Source organism: Tupaia chinensis, unplaced genomic scaffold (genome assembly GCF_000334495.1).
Source record: "Tupaia chinensis unplaced genomic scaffold, TupChi_1.0 Scaffold149922_1, whole genome shotgun sequence".
Classification (NCBI taxonomy): Eukaryota; Metazoa; Chordata; class Mammalia; order Scandentia; family Tupaiidae; genus Tupaia; species Tupaia belangeri.
In genome coordinates this window covers 986,541-999,743 of record NW_006209766.1, presented here as the reverse complement: position 1 = coordinate 999,743, position 13,203 = coordinate 986,541, and the positions used below count along the sequence as shown (strand labels likewise).

Below are 13,203 nucleotides of genomic sequence, written 5' to 3'. Positions count from 1 at the left end.
TCTGGGATACCAAATTATTCAGATATTTGGGCATTTCATGGTATCTAGTATTTCTCACATATGATGCTCAGTTTTCTTGGCTGTTTTCTGAGTGTTTTTGATCATTTTTTCTAAGTTAGAAGTTTTGTCTTCTACTTCTAAAATTTGATTCTCTGCATGGTCTAACCTACTTTTAATACTTTCGAGGGAGGTTTTAATTTCCTGTATTATAGCCTTCATATCCAATAGTTCTGTATGGTTCTTTTTTATGGTGTCCAATTCTTATTTCATGTCGTGAAAGGACTTCCTCATCTCTTGAGCTCAATGTCACTTTTCTTTTGTATCTCACAAAATTTTGTTATCATAAATATTCTAAATTCTTTCTCTGACACTTCGGTAACATCCTCTAATAGTTCCCTATGTGGAGACAAATTACAGTGTTCCCTTGCTGGAGATATATTACTTGATTCTCTCATCCTTGAGGCTCTTTTCCGATTCTTAGTCATTTGGTAATGTATTCACTTCTGCTTAACTTGTTAGAGAAGGATTGTGAAACTGTGAGCCTATGTGCTTCCTTACTGTGAAATAATTCAGTGCTGTTTTCTCCCTTCTACTGTGTTCTCCAGTGTGGGGAAAAAAAAAAAAAAACAGGAGTTTTGCAATTGGATTTATAAGGGGAATTTCACTACTTTTGCAACCACTACAGTGAGGTACAAAGAATTTCCTAAAACTCACAATGTTCAATATTTATTTACTATGAACCTAGTAATCTCTAGTCAGTGGGTAAGGGCTAAGCAGTGAAACAGGACCGTAAGAAAAAATAAAAAGAGTAGGAAATAGAGGAAGAAAAAAAAAAACAAAGAAAAAAGAAGGAAAGTACTACTAGAAAAAGAGAGGAAAAAATTAAAAATTATGCCGCAGAAAATGAAATTGGATAAAAAATAGAAAACCACACAGCGCGCAAGCGTGGTGTGGAAAGGTTCAATCCAGACAAAGGTGGAGGGCCCTCGAGGCTTTCTATCCTAAGTGAAGGAAGAAGAGATCAATTAACCCGAGAAAGGCACGAGCAAGGGAAAAAAGCTGTTTTTTGTTTGTTTGTTTTTAAAGACAGAAAAAAGTTAGAAGGTACAAAGCAGAACAAGAGGGAGATACCTGCATACCTGACTGGGACTGTGGTCTGCGGGAGTAGCCCTGGCTAAGGGAGTACTTCACAGCCTTGAAGCTGAACCCACAGGCCCAACCCAGGTTTTATTTACCTTTAATGATGTGATTATTGCTAATGTTAGATAATGTAATAAAAATAGTCTTGACTTCAATTAACACAAGATTTATTTTACTGAAATTTTTTAAAAATATTAATTTTTTAAGTTGTATTGAGAAGTTTTATCTTCGTTTTTTTCTTCTCTTTTTCTGTTTCTTGTTTTTGTTTTTGTTTTTGTTTTTCCCCTGTTGTTGCTGTTGTTTCTCTCTTTCTGTTTCCTTTTCTGCACGCTCCTCAACGCTCAGATTGAACTTCCAAGTTTGGGAAGAAACTGACTATCAACCCGATGACTAGAAATCGCTGCAGGACCACAAGAAATATGGGAAAGCTGGAAAATACCTCTCCTCCAAGGGAAAAGGACAACTCGTCTTCATCCACACACAGTTCAAGGGACTTCATGGAAATGTCTGATAAAGAATTCAGAACATTCATAATGGCAAAGCTAACAGAGATGGAAGAGAAGAGAGACAATGAACTGCTGAAGAGGAACAGGTCCTACTGTTAAAAATATCAAAAAGATTGTTAATTAAGTGTAAAGAATGCACAGTACCAATACAGTTTGAAGAGGAGGCAGGCCGAACCACAGCAAACATTCTAACTCACCAGCTGTGCTCTCACTGAAGAGCTGGGCCGCCATTCCATCTTAGTACGTGATTTTTCAAATTTGCGAGTTTACTTGGGATTCTTTCCATATTTGATCATTCCTGTTGCTTGAGTGCTCCGAACTCCACAAGGTGCTGCCATTAATAAACGGAATGATTTAGAAATTCTGAAATACATTTCTTACTCATCTCAGCAAGTGGCAAGAATCAAAGAAATAAGCGATCTGTTGACTGGAGGATGAAGGATGCTGAAATGTACACTTCATGTTGTCTTCATCGATACGGATCCCCAACGCTTTTGCCATTTGGATGCTGTGAGCTGTGGCATCAGAGGTAAGAGCCATGACTGCGTCATGACTGTGTCAGTCCGTTTGTGGATAGTCAGACGAAGCAGCAGAGCTTGCAAATATCCAGATGCTCTGTGGACCAAAAAATAACCAAGAGGAATTCTCAAATAACCAAAAATACCCACTGCCATTAACAAAATAGTTTCTGAGGCAAGTGGTATTTCATCAGCATCAAGTCTCCCAAGACCGAGGTCCATAAACCCTTGCAAACTGCGACTGCTGGGGTCTCACTGAAGTTGCTGCTTGAGGGATAGGCCTTTTATGATGAATGAACAACACGGATACTGCTGGTCTCCATTCCCTACTTTTTGCTGAAGAAAAGAAAAAAACATTGCTGCTCAAACCTGGGCCGGGTTTACCTTTTGATAACCACCCAAATCCAGTTTGTGAGTTAGAAACATGGAGAAGCGACTGATTACTGTCTTAGACTCGTTTTCTCCCATTCAGAGAATGGAAGAATGAGGCAGCTTAAGAATCTTTCTTACATAGTCATAGACTTTGCTACTCACAGGGACAGTGTCCATGCAAACTGCTTCATCTCTCTGGAGTCTTCAGCCATTTCTCTCCAGTTATACACCTCCCACTTAAAATCTGAACATCATGCCCGTAGCAGACTCTGTTTCTTCAGAAAGTAGTTTCTCTTCTACGAAGGCATCGATGAATTGCAAGCTCTTTCTCTTCTTGATTACCCTATAGTTTTTTTTGTTTGTTTGTTTGTTTTTGTTTTTTTAAAAGAGGTTTTTTGCTATAGGGCACTTGTGCTCGCCAGGAAGACAAAGAGAGACAGAGAGACAGAAAGCGAGAAATCACCCCCCGGGGGGATGGCCATGCTGCAATCCCTTCTCCTCCATTTTCCTCTCGGGATCTTGGGCATGCACGCACACACACCCAGCGTGAGTTTAAGCTACCAGGTCCAGGACTCGAACTGTGGTTGACTATGTGGGAGTCCAGCGACATAGCCATTACGCTAACTGCTGGTCCCATCACCCTATAGTTCTTTACAGAGATAAGTTTTTTTTTGGACTTGGAGCATTTGTTGTACCTCCGCTTCTCTGCACCTGTTGTCGAAGGTCTCCTTAAATTATAGGTATGGTCCTTGGTAGCAACTTCTCCAGAATTATCCGAAAGCAGTCGTTTTAGGACTTTCTGTTTTGCTTTACCTTTAAAGTGCACACCTGGAGGCGCCTTGGAGAGAGAACCAGAAGGCACAGGTCCTTTTTTCAGTTTTGTTTTTATGCCATATGACTCAACACACAATTATTCATAGCAGCTTTATTTGTGATTGCCCCAAACTGGAAACAACACGTCCTTCAACAGGTCAGTGATTACCGAGTTACGATACGTTCGTGCCACGGAGTCCCGTGTAACAGTAAAAAGGAGCGAGATACTGGTTTATGCAACAGCTTGGATGATTCTGAAAGGCGTTATACTGAGTTCAAAAAAGACAATCCCATTGTGTTTTTTGTTTCGTTTTTTGGTTTTTTTTTTTAGAGGTTTTTGCTACAGGGTGCATGCGCTCGCCAGAAAGACAGAGAGAGACAGAAAGCAAGAAATCCGATGGGAACCAGCAGTTAGCGTAATGGCTATGTCGCTGGATTCCCACGTAGTTGACCGCGGTTCGCGTCCCGGATCCAGTGGCTTAGAACTCACACCGGGCGCGTGTGCATGCGTGCCCAAGATTCCCAGAGGAGAATGGAGGAGAAGGGATTGCGGCGTGACCATTCCCCCTGGGGGGTGATTTCTCGCTTTCTGTCTCTATGTCTCTCTCTGTCTATCTGGCGAGTGCACGCACCCTATAGCGAAAACCTCTCAAAAAAAAAGAAAAGAAAAAAAAAGAAATCTGCCCCTGGGGAGGATGGCCACACCACAATCTCTTCTCCATTTTCCTTTTGGGATCTTGGGCATGCACACACATGCCTGGCATGAGTTTAATCTACCGGGTCCGGGGCTCAAACGACAGTCGACTACATGGGAGTGCAGCGACATAGCCATTATGCTAACTGCTGGTCCCAATCCCATTTTTTTTTTTCAAAAACTGTAACATTCTTGAAATGGCAGATTATCGAGGTGGAAAACGGACTACTAATTGTCAGGGATGGTGGGAGAAAGGGGAGGGGATGTGACTAGACGGGCATAGCACAGGGAGATCTCTGTGGTAATGGAATAATTCTGTGGCTTGATGGCAGTGGTGACTATGTATGTTTAGAAATGGGATAAAAGGATGCAGAAGCCTACACACGGTATGCCAATGTCAAATCCCTGTGATTTTTTTTTAGTTGCCAGAGGGCATGTCTGCTCACCAGAGACAGAGAAAGAGGAAAAGGGAGGAAGCACCCCCTAATGGGGTCTAAGCATGCTCTTCTCTATTTCTCTGTCCTGTTGGGATTTGGGGCACCATGTGCCTGAGATCTTTTCAAGCCATTGGGGCTGGGAATCACATGGCAGTTGGCTATGTGGGATCCAGCTCCCTTAACCACTGGTCTATGAGGCTGGCCTAGATTCCCGGTTTTGATATCGTGATAATGATGTAAGAAATAGCCTTCAGGGACAACTAGGTGAAGGGCACACCAGATCCCGCTGTTCCAGCTTTGTGACTTCCTGTGACTCTATAGTTATTAAAATAAAAAGTAAAAGAAAAACAACAGTAACAAAACATTGATCTCAATGGTAGACTCCAGGCTAGGGGGCTAGGTCCCAAAGGTCTCAGACAGGGGATCCACGGGGACTTGGATCCCTGCTCGTCACCTAGAAGTGTCAGATATCTGCCAGCCACAGTTCCAGGCATCACTTGTAGTTTGGTAATGGAAGGAAGCTGGGAGTAGCCCTGTGGACATGTTCTTGATTTCTGGAGGCCAAGGGCTGCATGGACAAGGTGAGGATGGGAGAGCAAGACTCCTGAGATTGATGGCTTTGGTGGCTTCATGCTGCTTCCCAGCATTCCCTCCAAAGAGATAAGTCGCCTTTGTTTTGAGTAACTTGATGGTCACCTCCTCACCAGAGAAGCAGTACCAGCAGGAGCCAGGCTGGCAGGAGGATCCAGGAGCCCTGGCTGCCACTCCTTGCCTGGCTCTGTGTCCCCTTACCCCCAGCCCAGAACCTGTAGGCCAGGAAAGGTGATAGCACCTTCCTCACAGAAGTCATGAGATCATACACATCACGCTCTCAGCAGTGGCACAGCGTGTGACAACTGTGTGCTACACGGATCTGGGTTCAAGTTGCAGTTCTGCCATTTGTCAGCTATGACATTCCCTCAGGGTCCCCCTCTAGGGGTTGACAGCTGTCATGGAAAAATGAGCCATCCTTATTGTGGACATTGTCACTTGCTCTGCTGACCAACACTCCACAGCGACATAGATTCTTAGGCCTCTGGCTACTCAACCCTAGTCTGAGCCTGACAGAGAGGCCCTCTGAGACCACGCTGCTGTTTGGTCCCACTCCTCAAAGGAGGCAGATCGAGCTCTGGGGTGTGTTCTGCCTGGCTGCTGCCCACCTGGGAGGTGAAGATGTCTCCTCCTGTCCAGGGAGTAAGCTGGGGGGTGAGAGTGAGGCAGGTGGGGGCAGAAGGAGGTTGGCTACTCCTGAACCGTGCTGAGTCTCCACCCCTGACCCATTCTTGGAGCCTAGCCCTGCCCAGCCCAGCTGGGGAGGAGGCTTGGGAGCAGCCAGCGCCTGCCTGGAGCCCTTGTATCAGTGAGGATAATGGAGCTGCCTGCCCCAGGCACCGTCCTAGGGACAGAGTGGGGGTGGACCCTGACGAGTCATCTCAGCCAGGAGCCACTCAGGAGGTTGGCAGGCGGGGAGGGACAGAGGGTTGTGCAGGGACCATGGCCTGGAGTGTGGGTTCTTATCTCCCGCTGTATGGAGTGGCTCAACTCTCCCAGCATCTGAGACCTTGAAACCCACCTGCCCCTGCCTACTCCAGCCCGGCCAGCCTTCTCAGGGTCTGTCCCCATGTCTCTGAGTCAGTAGGTGTGAGTCACTGTGTCTTGGGTGCTGACTCAACTTCGACTTGGCATTCCCCAAGGAGAGGGACGGGGATGCCATCAGCCTTTCCTGTCTTTGTGAGTCCCTCCTCAGGCCTGAACGCGTCACAGTACGTCACTCTGCGTTCTCCACAGGACCTGTTCCTTCTGCGTTCCCCAGCACCTAAGGAGTCACCTGTGACTCCCCTTCCTCTCTATCTCAGACACTGTCACTGCTTCCTAAGCCCTCTCCTGCTCCTGCTAATCGCCTGGGCCCCCAGCTCGCACAGCCACCAGCAGGTCAGATCACTCCTGGAGGAACTCTCCAGCAGGTCCCCAGTTGGCCCCGGGGAAAAGCCCAGCAGGCATTCTGAGATTGGGCTCCTTGGGTCCCACTCGGGCTCCACCACTCCGCTCAGGCGGGCTGGCTTCCTTCCTGTTTCCTGAGCATACTGAGTATGTTCTCAGGCCTTTGCACCTGAGGTTGGTTCCCTCTGGACCCACATCCCCCAGAAACCCACAGAGCTCTCCCCCGCATCCCTACTTGACATCTGTACTCGAAGGATTGCTCTATCTGAAATGCAGCCGTGCCAGCACACCCTGACCTTCCCTCCTGCTTAAGTTCCTTCCTAGCACACTCGTTGACCCACTGCAGGGCATCTGCTTGCCCCTCGGGACCTCGTCAATCTCCTCTGCAGAATGTCACCTCCAGGCACTGCTGGGCTCCTCCAGAGCCCAGGATAGACCTGGCACACAGAGGTGTTCAGTAAACACATGTTAACTTCTGCTGGGTCTAAGAGCTCAGTGAAGAAAGTCCAGGAGAGTGAACCTGAATTCAGGTCCTACTTGTGTGTCGTCATTCGTCACTCCAGAAGGATGGTCTTGCCATCAGAATGCTTCATTATTTTCCAAACTTTAGAGTTTCACCTACAATCTTTAGGCCTTTTGTTCTGTCTGCAAACCATAAATCATTGTATTTCATTCTTTCTTTTTATCTGCCAGAGGACATATGCACTTGCCACAAGACAGAGAGAGAGGAAGAGCGAAAGCACGCCCTCGCTGGAGGGTGGCCCCTCTGCCATCCCTTCCCCATTTCTCCATCTTGTTGCGATGTGGGGCATGCACACACATATGCCTGGCATGTTTTTTAAGCCAGCAGGGTCAGAACTCAAACCATGTGGTTGGTCATGTGGGATCCAGTCCCTTTAACCACCAGACCACCAGACTAACCTCGTATTTAATATATTTCTTTAAATCAATTCACTGTATTGATTTTTTTTTTCTTTTTAGTTTGTTTTAACTTAGCCTTATCCTAAGCTTTTATCAAAAGCATTGTAAGTCCGGTATGCTGGTTCCCTTGGGTCCTGATACATCCTAAATGAAGCGTAAATAGTAGCATGAAAGTCACTCCCCATCCTCGGGATCATCTCATGCACCACGGGGCACTCGGGCCACACTTGAACGGCCCCGGGTAATTCCCCGTCCTGGCTATTGACACTGCTCTGCTCCTCAGGGCAAAGTCCTTAGCGGTCATTCCTACCAGGCCAGACCTGCTGGAGCCTGGGTCTGTTGTCAGGGGACAGGTGTGTCAGGGTGGGCCCCGAGTGTCTGTGCAGGATCTCTGGACAAACGTTCCATCCTGGTGGTCGAGAGGGTCCTTCCTGTTCTCTGCCTAATCTTGTGCCACTCTCCCAACCTCTCTGGTCATGCTTCAGCTCCTGAAATTTTGCCAACCATGTTCCCACCAGGGACCATCACACAAGCGTGAATGTCCTCCCATGGAGAAGTCTCCCCTGGCCCCTGAGACCCTAGGTTGCGTGTCCTTTCTGTGGTCTACCTTGGGAGCAGGTGACACAGTGCAGTTTGGCGTTGTGTGTGGAATTACTGATCTCGTGTCCCTCTCCCCGCAAGACTGAGCTCTGGAAGGAAAAAGCCACACCCAACCAGGCCTGGACAGGTCTCTCTCAGGAAGGGTCCCCCTTCCTGCTGCTCACAGCCTCGCCTACCCCGACGTCTCTTCCTTCCTTCTGCACGTGGACTTTCCATCCCAGCCTGAGTGACCCTTCTCTCCCAGCTTGGGCTGGTTACTCCTCCCTCTAGGCTTTACATTGTCTCTGTCCTGTATCTTCCATCCAGAGAAGAACTGCTGTCTTAGACACTCTGCCCGAATTGCCTGCAGTCCCACTGTGGTTCCTGACTGTTCCATGAGCATCCTGGGACCCCACGAGCTGCCGTTAGTTCTCACCACAGTGGCAGTTCAGCACAGCAGTGAGAGTGCGGCCTCTGGAGCCAGGGGTCAGGGCTCGAATCAGGCAGGGGTCAGGGCTGGCCTAGGAATTTGCCTTTCTAATAGGTTCCCAGGTGAAGCTGACGCTGCCGGCCAGGACTATTGCCAAGGTTGGTAGGGAAGGTAAATGAAAACTGGGTGGACTCATGGCAGAGGGGAGGCACTCGGTGAATATTGACTGTCAGCGTCATTTAGACCAGAGGATCTGATCCTTTGCAAATTTCTGATGGATGTTATAGACAAAGTGCATTTTTAATCAGAACTACTAAGCCCAGGGCCCGGCCATAGCATCGTCTAGCTCTGGGATCCCCAGAAAATCACCTCTCCTGCCTGAACCCAGTGTGCTGTCTCCACTGTGAGGGTCAAGGGGCCCCTTCTCAGGACAGCCTGAGTTCCCCGAAGGGCTCAGTATACACCTCTGGTGCTTAATGAATGTTTCTTTTTCCAAAGTTCGATTTAAGCTGACGAATAAGAAGTACTTAGAAAGCAGAAGATGGTTCTGATCCATGTATATTGTGGAAAGATCAAATCAGGCTAACTAGGGCTGACACTGTAGCCTAGTGGCTAAGGAAACCAGATCCCATGTAGCCAATTGCAGTTCAAATCCTGGCCCTGGCAGCTCAATAAACATTTCAGGTATGTGTATCTGCATGCCCCAAATCCTGACAGGATGAAGAGATGGAAGAGAAGGGATTGTGGTGTGGCCACGCTTCACTGGGGGGTGCTTTCTCCCTTTCCATCTCTCTATCTCTCTGTCTCTCTCTGTCTCTCTGGTGAGCACACCTGCCCTCTGACAATAAAAAAAAAAAAAGAAGAAGAAGAAATCAGGCTGACTAGCATATGCATTACTTCAAATATTTCCTTGTGGCGAGAACAACCAAAAATCCTCCCTTTTAACTATTTCAAAATATGCAGTATTATTAACTGTAGTTACCATGCTGTCCTCTAGGTTACAAAATCCTATTCCTCCTGTCCAACTGAAACTTCATGCCCTTTGACACTATCCCCTCTTTCCCAGTCCACCCCCCACCAGCCTCAGGGAACCTCTATGACTCTACTTCCATGGGGTCAGTGTTTTTAGATTCTACATACAGGTGAGATCGTGGGTGATTTGTCTCTTGTGCCTGGCTTATTTCACTTAATATAATGTCTTCTAGGTTCATCCATGTTATAGCAAATGACAGAACTTCTTGTGTTTGTTTTTTTTTTTAGAGAGTTTTGCTATAGGGCGCGTGCGCTCGCCAGACAGACAGAGAGAGAGACAGAGAGAAAGAAAGCGAGAAATCACCCCCCACCTGGGGGAATGGCCACTCTGCAATCTCTTCTCCTCCATTCTCCTCTTGGGATCTTGGGCACACACGCACACACGCCCGTCGTGAGTTTAAGCCACCGCATCTGGGACACGAACCGTGGTCGACTACATGGGAGTCCAGCAACATAGCCATTACGCCAACTGCTGGTCCCAGAACTTCTTGTGTTTTGAAGATTCAATGGTATTCCATTGTGTATATATCCTGCTTTTTTCTTTTTTTCTTTGAGAGAAAGTTTTTTTACCTTAGGGTGCACATGCTTGCTGGAGAGAGGGAGAGACAGAGACAGAGAGAGTGAGAGGGAAAGTGAGAAATCGCCTCCCAGGGGGGATGGTCACACCACAGTTCTTCTCCTCCATTCTCCTGGGATCTTGGGCATGCACACACATGCACGCGGAGTGATTTTCAAGCCATCAGGTCTGGGTCTTGAACCATGGTTGACCATGTGGGAGTCCAGCAATGTAGCTGCTATGCCATTTGCTGGTCCCTATGGTCCACATTTTAAAATGCATTCATCCATTGATTAGACACACAGGTTATTTTCATATCTTGGTGATTGTGAATTATGCTGCAAAGGACAAGCGAGTCAGCAGACATATTTCAAGTCCTTCGGGGACATACTAATTAGTATATAATTAGTGCATTTTGACCCAAATGTAGAGATGTTTGAAAAGCTGGTGCTGCAGAGGCAGCGGGAATGTGAGGAGGGTAGTCAAACTGGCACAGGAGCATGAGGCACCCAGATCTGTGGTTCCCACCCCTGACCTGCAGGGCAGAAGAGAATGTCAGTGAGTAAATCTAGCCAGGTGTGGGACAACAGGGAATGGTGGAGATTGTGGCAGATGGGGCCCATGCCTATTCCTATCAGCAAGTCATGGAAACATGCTATTGCAAGCCCAGCTCTGTCAGTTGACTAGGCAATGGCAGAAGAAGGAACGCATGAAGAGTGTGATGTGAAATCACCCAGAAATCAAACCAGACCAGGTCCACAGCTGACAGCTCAGAGTGAGAGCAACATAATGGCAGTAAGCCCAGGCTCGGGGCTGGAACCCCTGGGCCCTTGCCCCTGCACAGAGCCCAGCGAGAACGAGGAGAAGCTCTGATCACCCGGAGACAGAGGAATGGTCGGCTCCCCAAACTTGAGCCAGAAATCATCGGAATCTAGACGGGTATTTGGCTTCAGGGCATTTATTTCATGTCCCTTTTCGTACAGGTCCTGGGGCCAGGTGTGGGGGCGGGAGACCAGGCAGGGGGTAGCAATAAATAACACGGACAGACAGAGCTCCCCTCCAGACAGATGAGGTTAAAGGAGGTTAGAGGGGAGCCGTAGTGTGGGGCTGGGGATGCTGGCAGGGAGGGGGCAGCTGTGAAGAAGGGGGAGGCCAGGCCCTCAGGACCTCACTGTCTCCTGCCCCATCTCCTTCCTGCCTCAGCCCCCATTATTTTCAGGAAAGGAGCCCACAGCCAGTGGGGGCCAGCGAGGGTCCTGAGGGGGGTGGCCGCACGGGCTGCCCCAGTTTCCTCACTTGACACGGATCTCGGCATACTCAGCTAGCTCCTCCGTCAGGGTGTAGCTGTCCTTGGTGGGTCGTTTTCCCAGGTCCGAGTGGGAATAGCTCAGGTCCAGCTCTGGGGGTTCTCCCCGGAGGCCCAGCAGCCTCCTCTCAGATCCCAGGCGCTTCTCGCTCTAAGAGGGGAAACAACCCGTCAGCAGGGCCTGTTCCTACTTTTTTTCTGATGCAAAGCCTGGAGTATTTGTGCCCTTGTAGCTCCCAAGCTCAGTCCCAAAGCCCTGGGACACCAGTCCGAGAAGCCCCACGGTCGTTAGGCCTCACTCCGAAGCGTTTGCCGATGCTATTCCCTACGCGCAACAGCCTCCTCCTTGCTGAGCTGGAAATCTGCCTGCAGCTTCCATTTTTCCAGGCAGTCTTCATTGACACGAGAAATTCAGGGGCCCAGAGTTCAACCCACGACACTTTCACACATCAAAGCTACTCGGTGAGGATCCCGCCTTTCCCGGTTTGGGGAAATGCCTGTTCAGTAAGCCTTGCCCTGCTTGGCTCTGGCGGGAGCTCCCTCCTCCATCTGGAAGATGCTACAGGTATGACATCAGTTTTCCCATCACGCTGTCCCTCCTCGTCCCCCACCCCTGGGCATTTGGACACACACACAGGACTGTGCCACAGACAGCAGGAAGCAGTGATGGGACAGAAGAGACAAAGGCGGGGGCTGCCAGGCAGGGCCAGACTTCACCAGAGACCATCTTGGACGCCTGACGAGGACGCACACACATGCACAGCAACCCCAAGGCCCAGCGAGGACCCGGAGGCAGGCACACTGAGGCCCCGGAACCTACCTCCTGGGGCGCTCATTCCAGGGTAGAGACCTCTCTGGACTATTGGAGAAGGAAATGTAGTCACAGACGCAGGCAGGGGGGACCAGGGCTGCCTGGAGCCCCATACCCCAGAGCCCCATCACAACCTCAGCATGGGCACCTCCTCCCCAGTGTCCGGGTCCAGCCCATCCCTCCTCACCTTCTTCCTCTCCCCTCTGAAGGGCTGGCCTCCCCCTCTGCCCCTTGGCCCTCATGGGCCCTTCCCAGGCCCTTGGGGGTCCCTGGCATCCAGGTACCCAGCTAGCCTGGAGCCACAGGGCTCTGGCCCTCACCTCGTACTTCTCCGGCGCCCCGGAGATGCGGAAGTCGCTGCTGAACAGGACGGGGGGGTTGTCCCCCGCCGAGAAGCTGGGGCTCTCTGTCACGTTCTTTCTGCAGGGCAGGACATGTCAGCCCCAATGGGACTCCCAGGCCTCCCTCCCACCTCCCTTTCTGCACCCTCATCTACCTTAGGAGTGGGGTCACCTTGGGCCCAGAGTTGTCCCCACCCCTCTCTCTAGGATGGGAGACAGCCTCTGTAGAATGTCAGACCTCTTCCTCTTCAGCACCACCCATCCTTCCCCTGCCTCTGGGGCCCAGTCCTGGCTGAGGGCCAGCCACCGGGCCCCTGGTTTCTGCCACTTGTTGGTACTGAATGCTCTGAGCTCCCCTTATATACTCTGGGTCTGTCGGCCCCTCTTGCTGCCAGGACATGGAACAGAGAGATGAGCTCATTTTCAGGACAGCTGAATATGCCACAAGGAAAACTACTAGCAACTTAGTTGTGCCGTGTGTGTGCCTGGGGGTGCGGGTGCTGTCATTGCCACGATTGCATGTCATCTTTAGGGCTTCTGGAACCAACAGAGACTGAGGCTGTGCCTGCAAGCCAGGGGAACAAGGACTTCCCCTGCCACACTGGAATGTGCAGGAGAGAATTCTGGAGACAGGGAGGCTGGAGCACGGAACACGGGGAAGTCGGTAATGAACAATCCACGCAAAGGGCTCAGACAGGCACTGGTATGTCCCGGACCAGTGGAGGCACGCCTCAGCAGGAGCTCTGGACCCCCCATTGCACAGGACA

The 13,203-nt window shown here is 49.6% G+C and overlaps 1 protein-coding gene across 1 annotated transcript in view; it reads right to left on the bottom strand.

Moving 5' to 3' along the window:
• Positions 1 to 10,920: 10,920 nt before the first annotated feature.
• Positions 10,921 to 13,203, bottom strand: part of MAG (myelin associated glycoprotein) — an 18,040-nt gene continuing 15,757 nt past the window's right edge. Inside the window, 2 exon segments of the mRNA XM_006171622.2 lie at positions 10,921 to 11,435; positions 12,416 to 12,515. Of these exon segments, the coding sequence (XP_006171684.1) occupies positions 11,271 to 11,435; positions 12,416 to 12,515 (265 nt within the window). The 3' untranslated portion in view covers positions 10,921 to 11,270.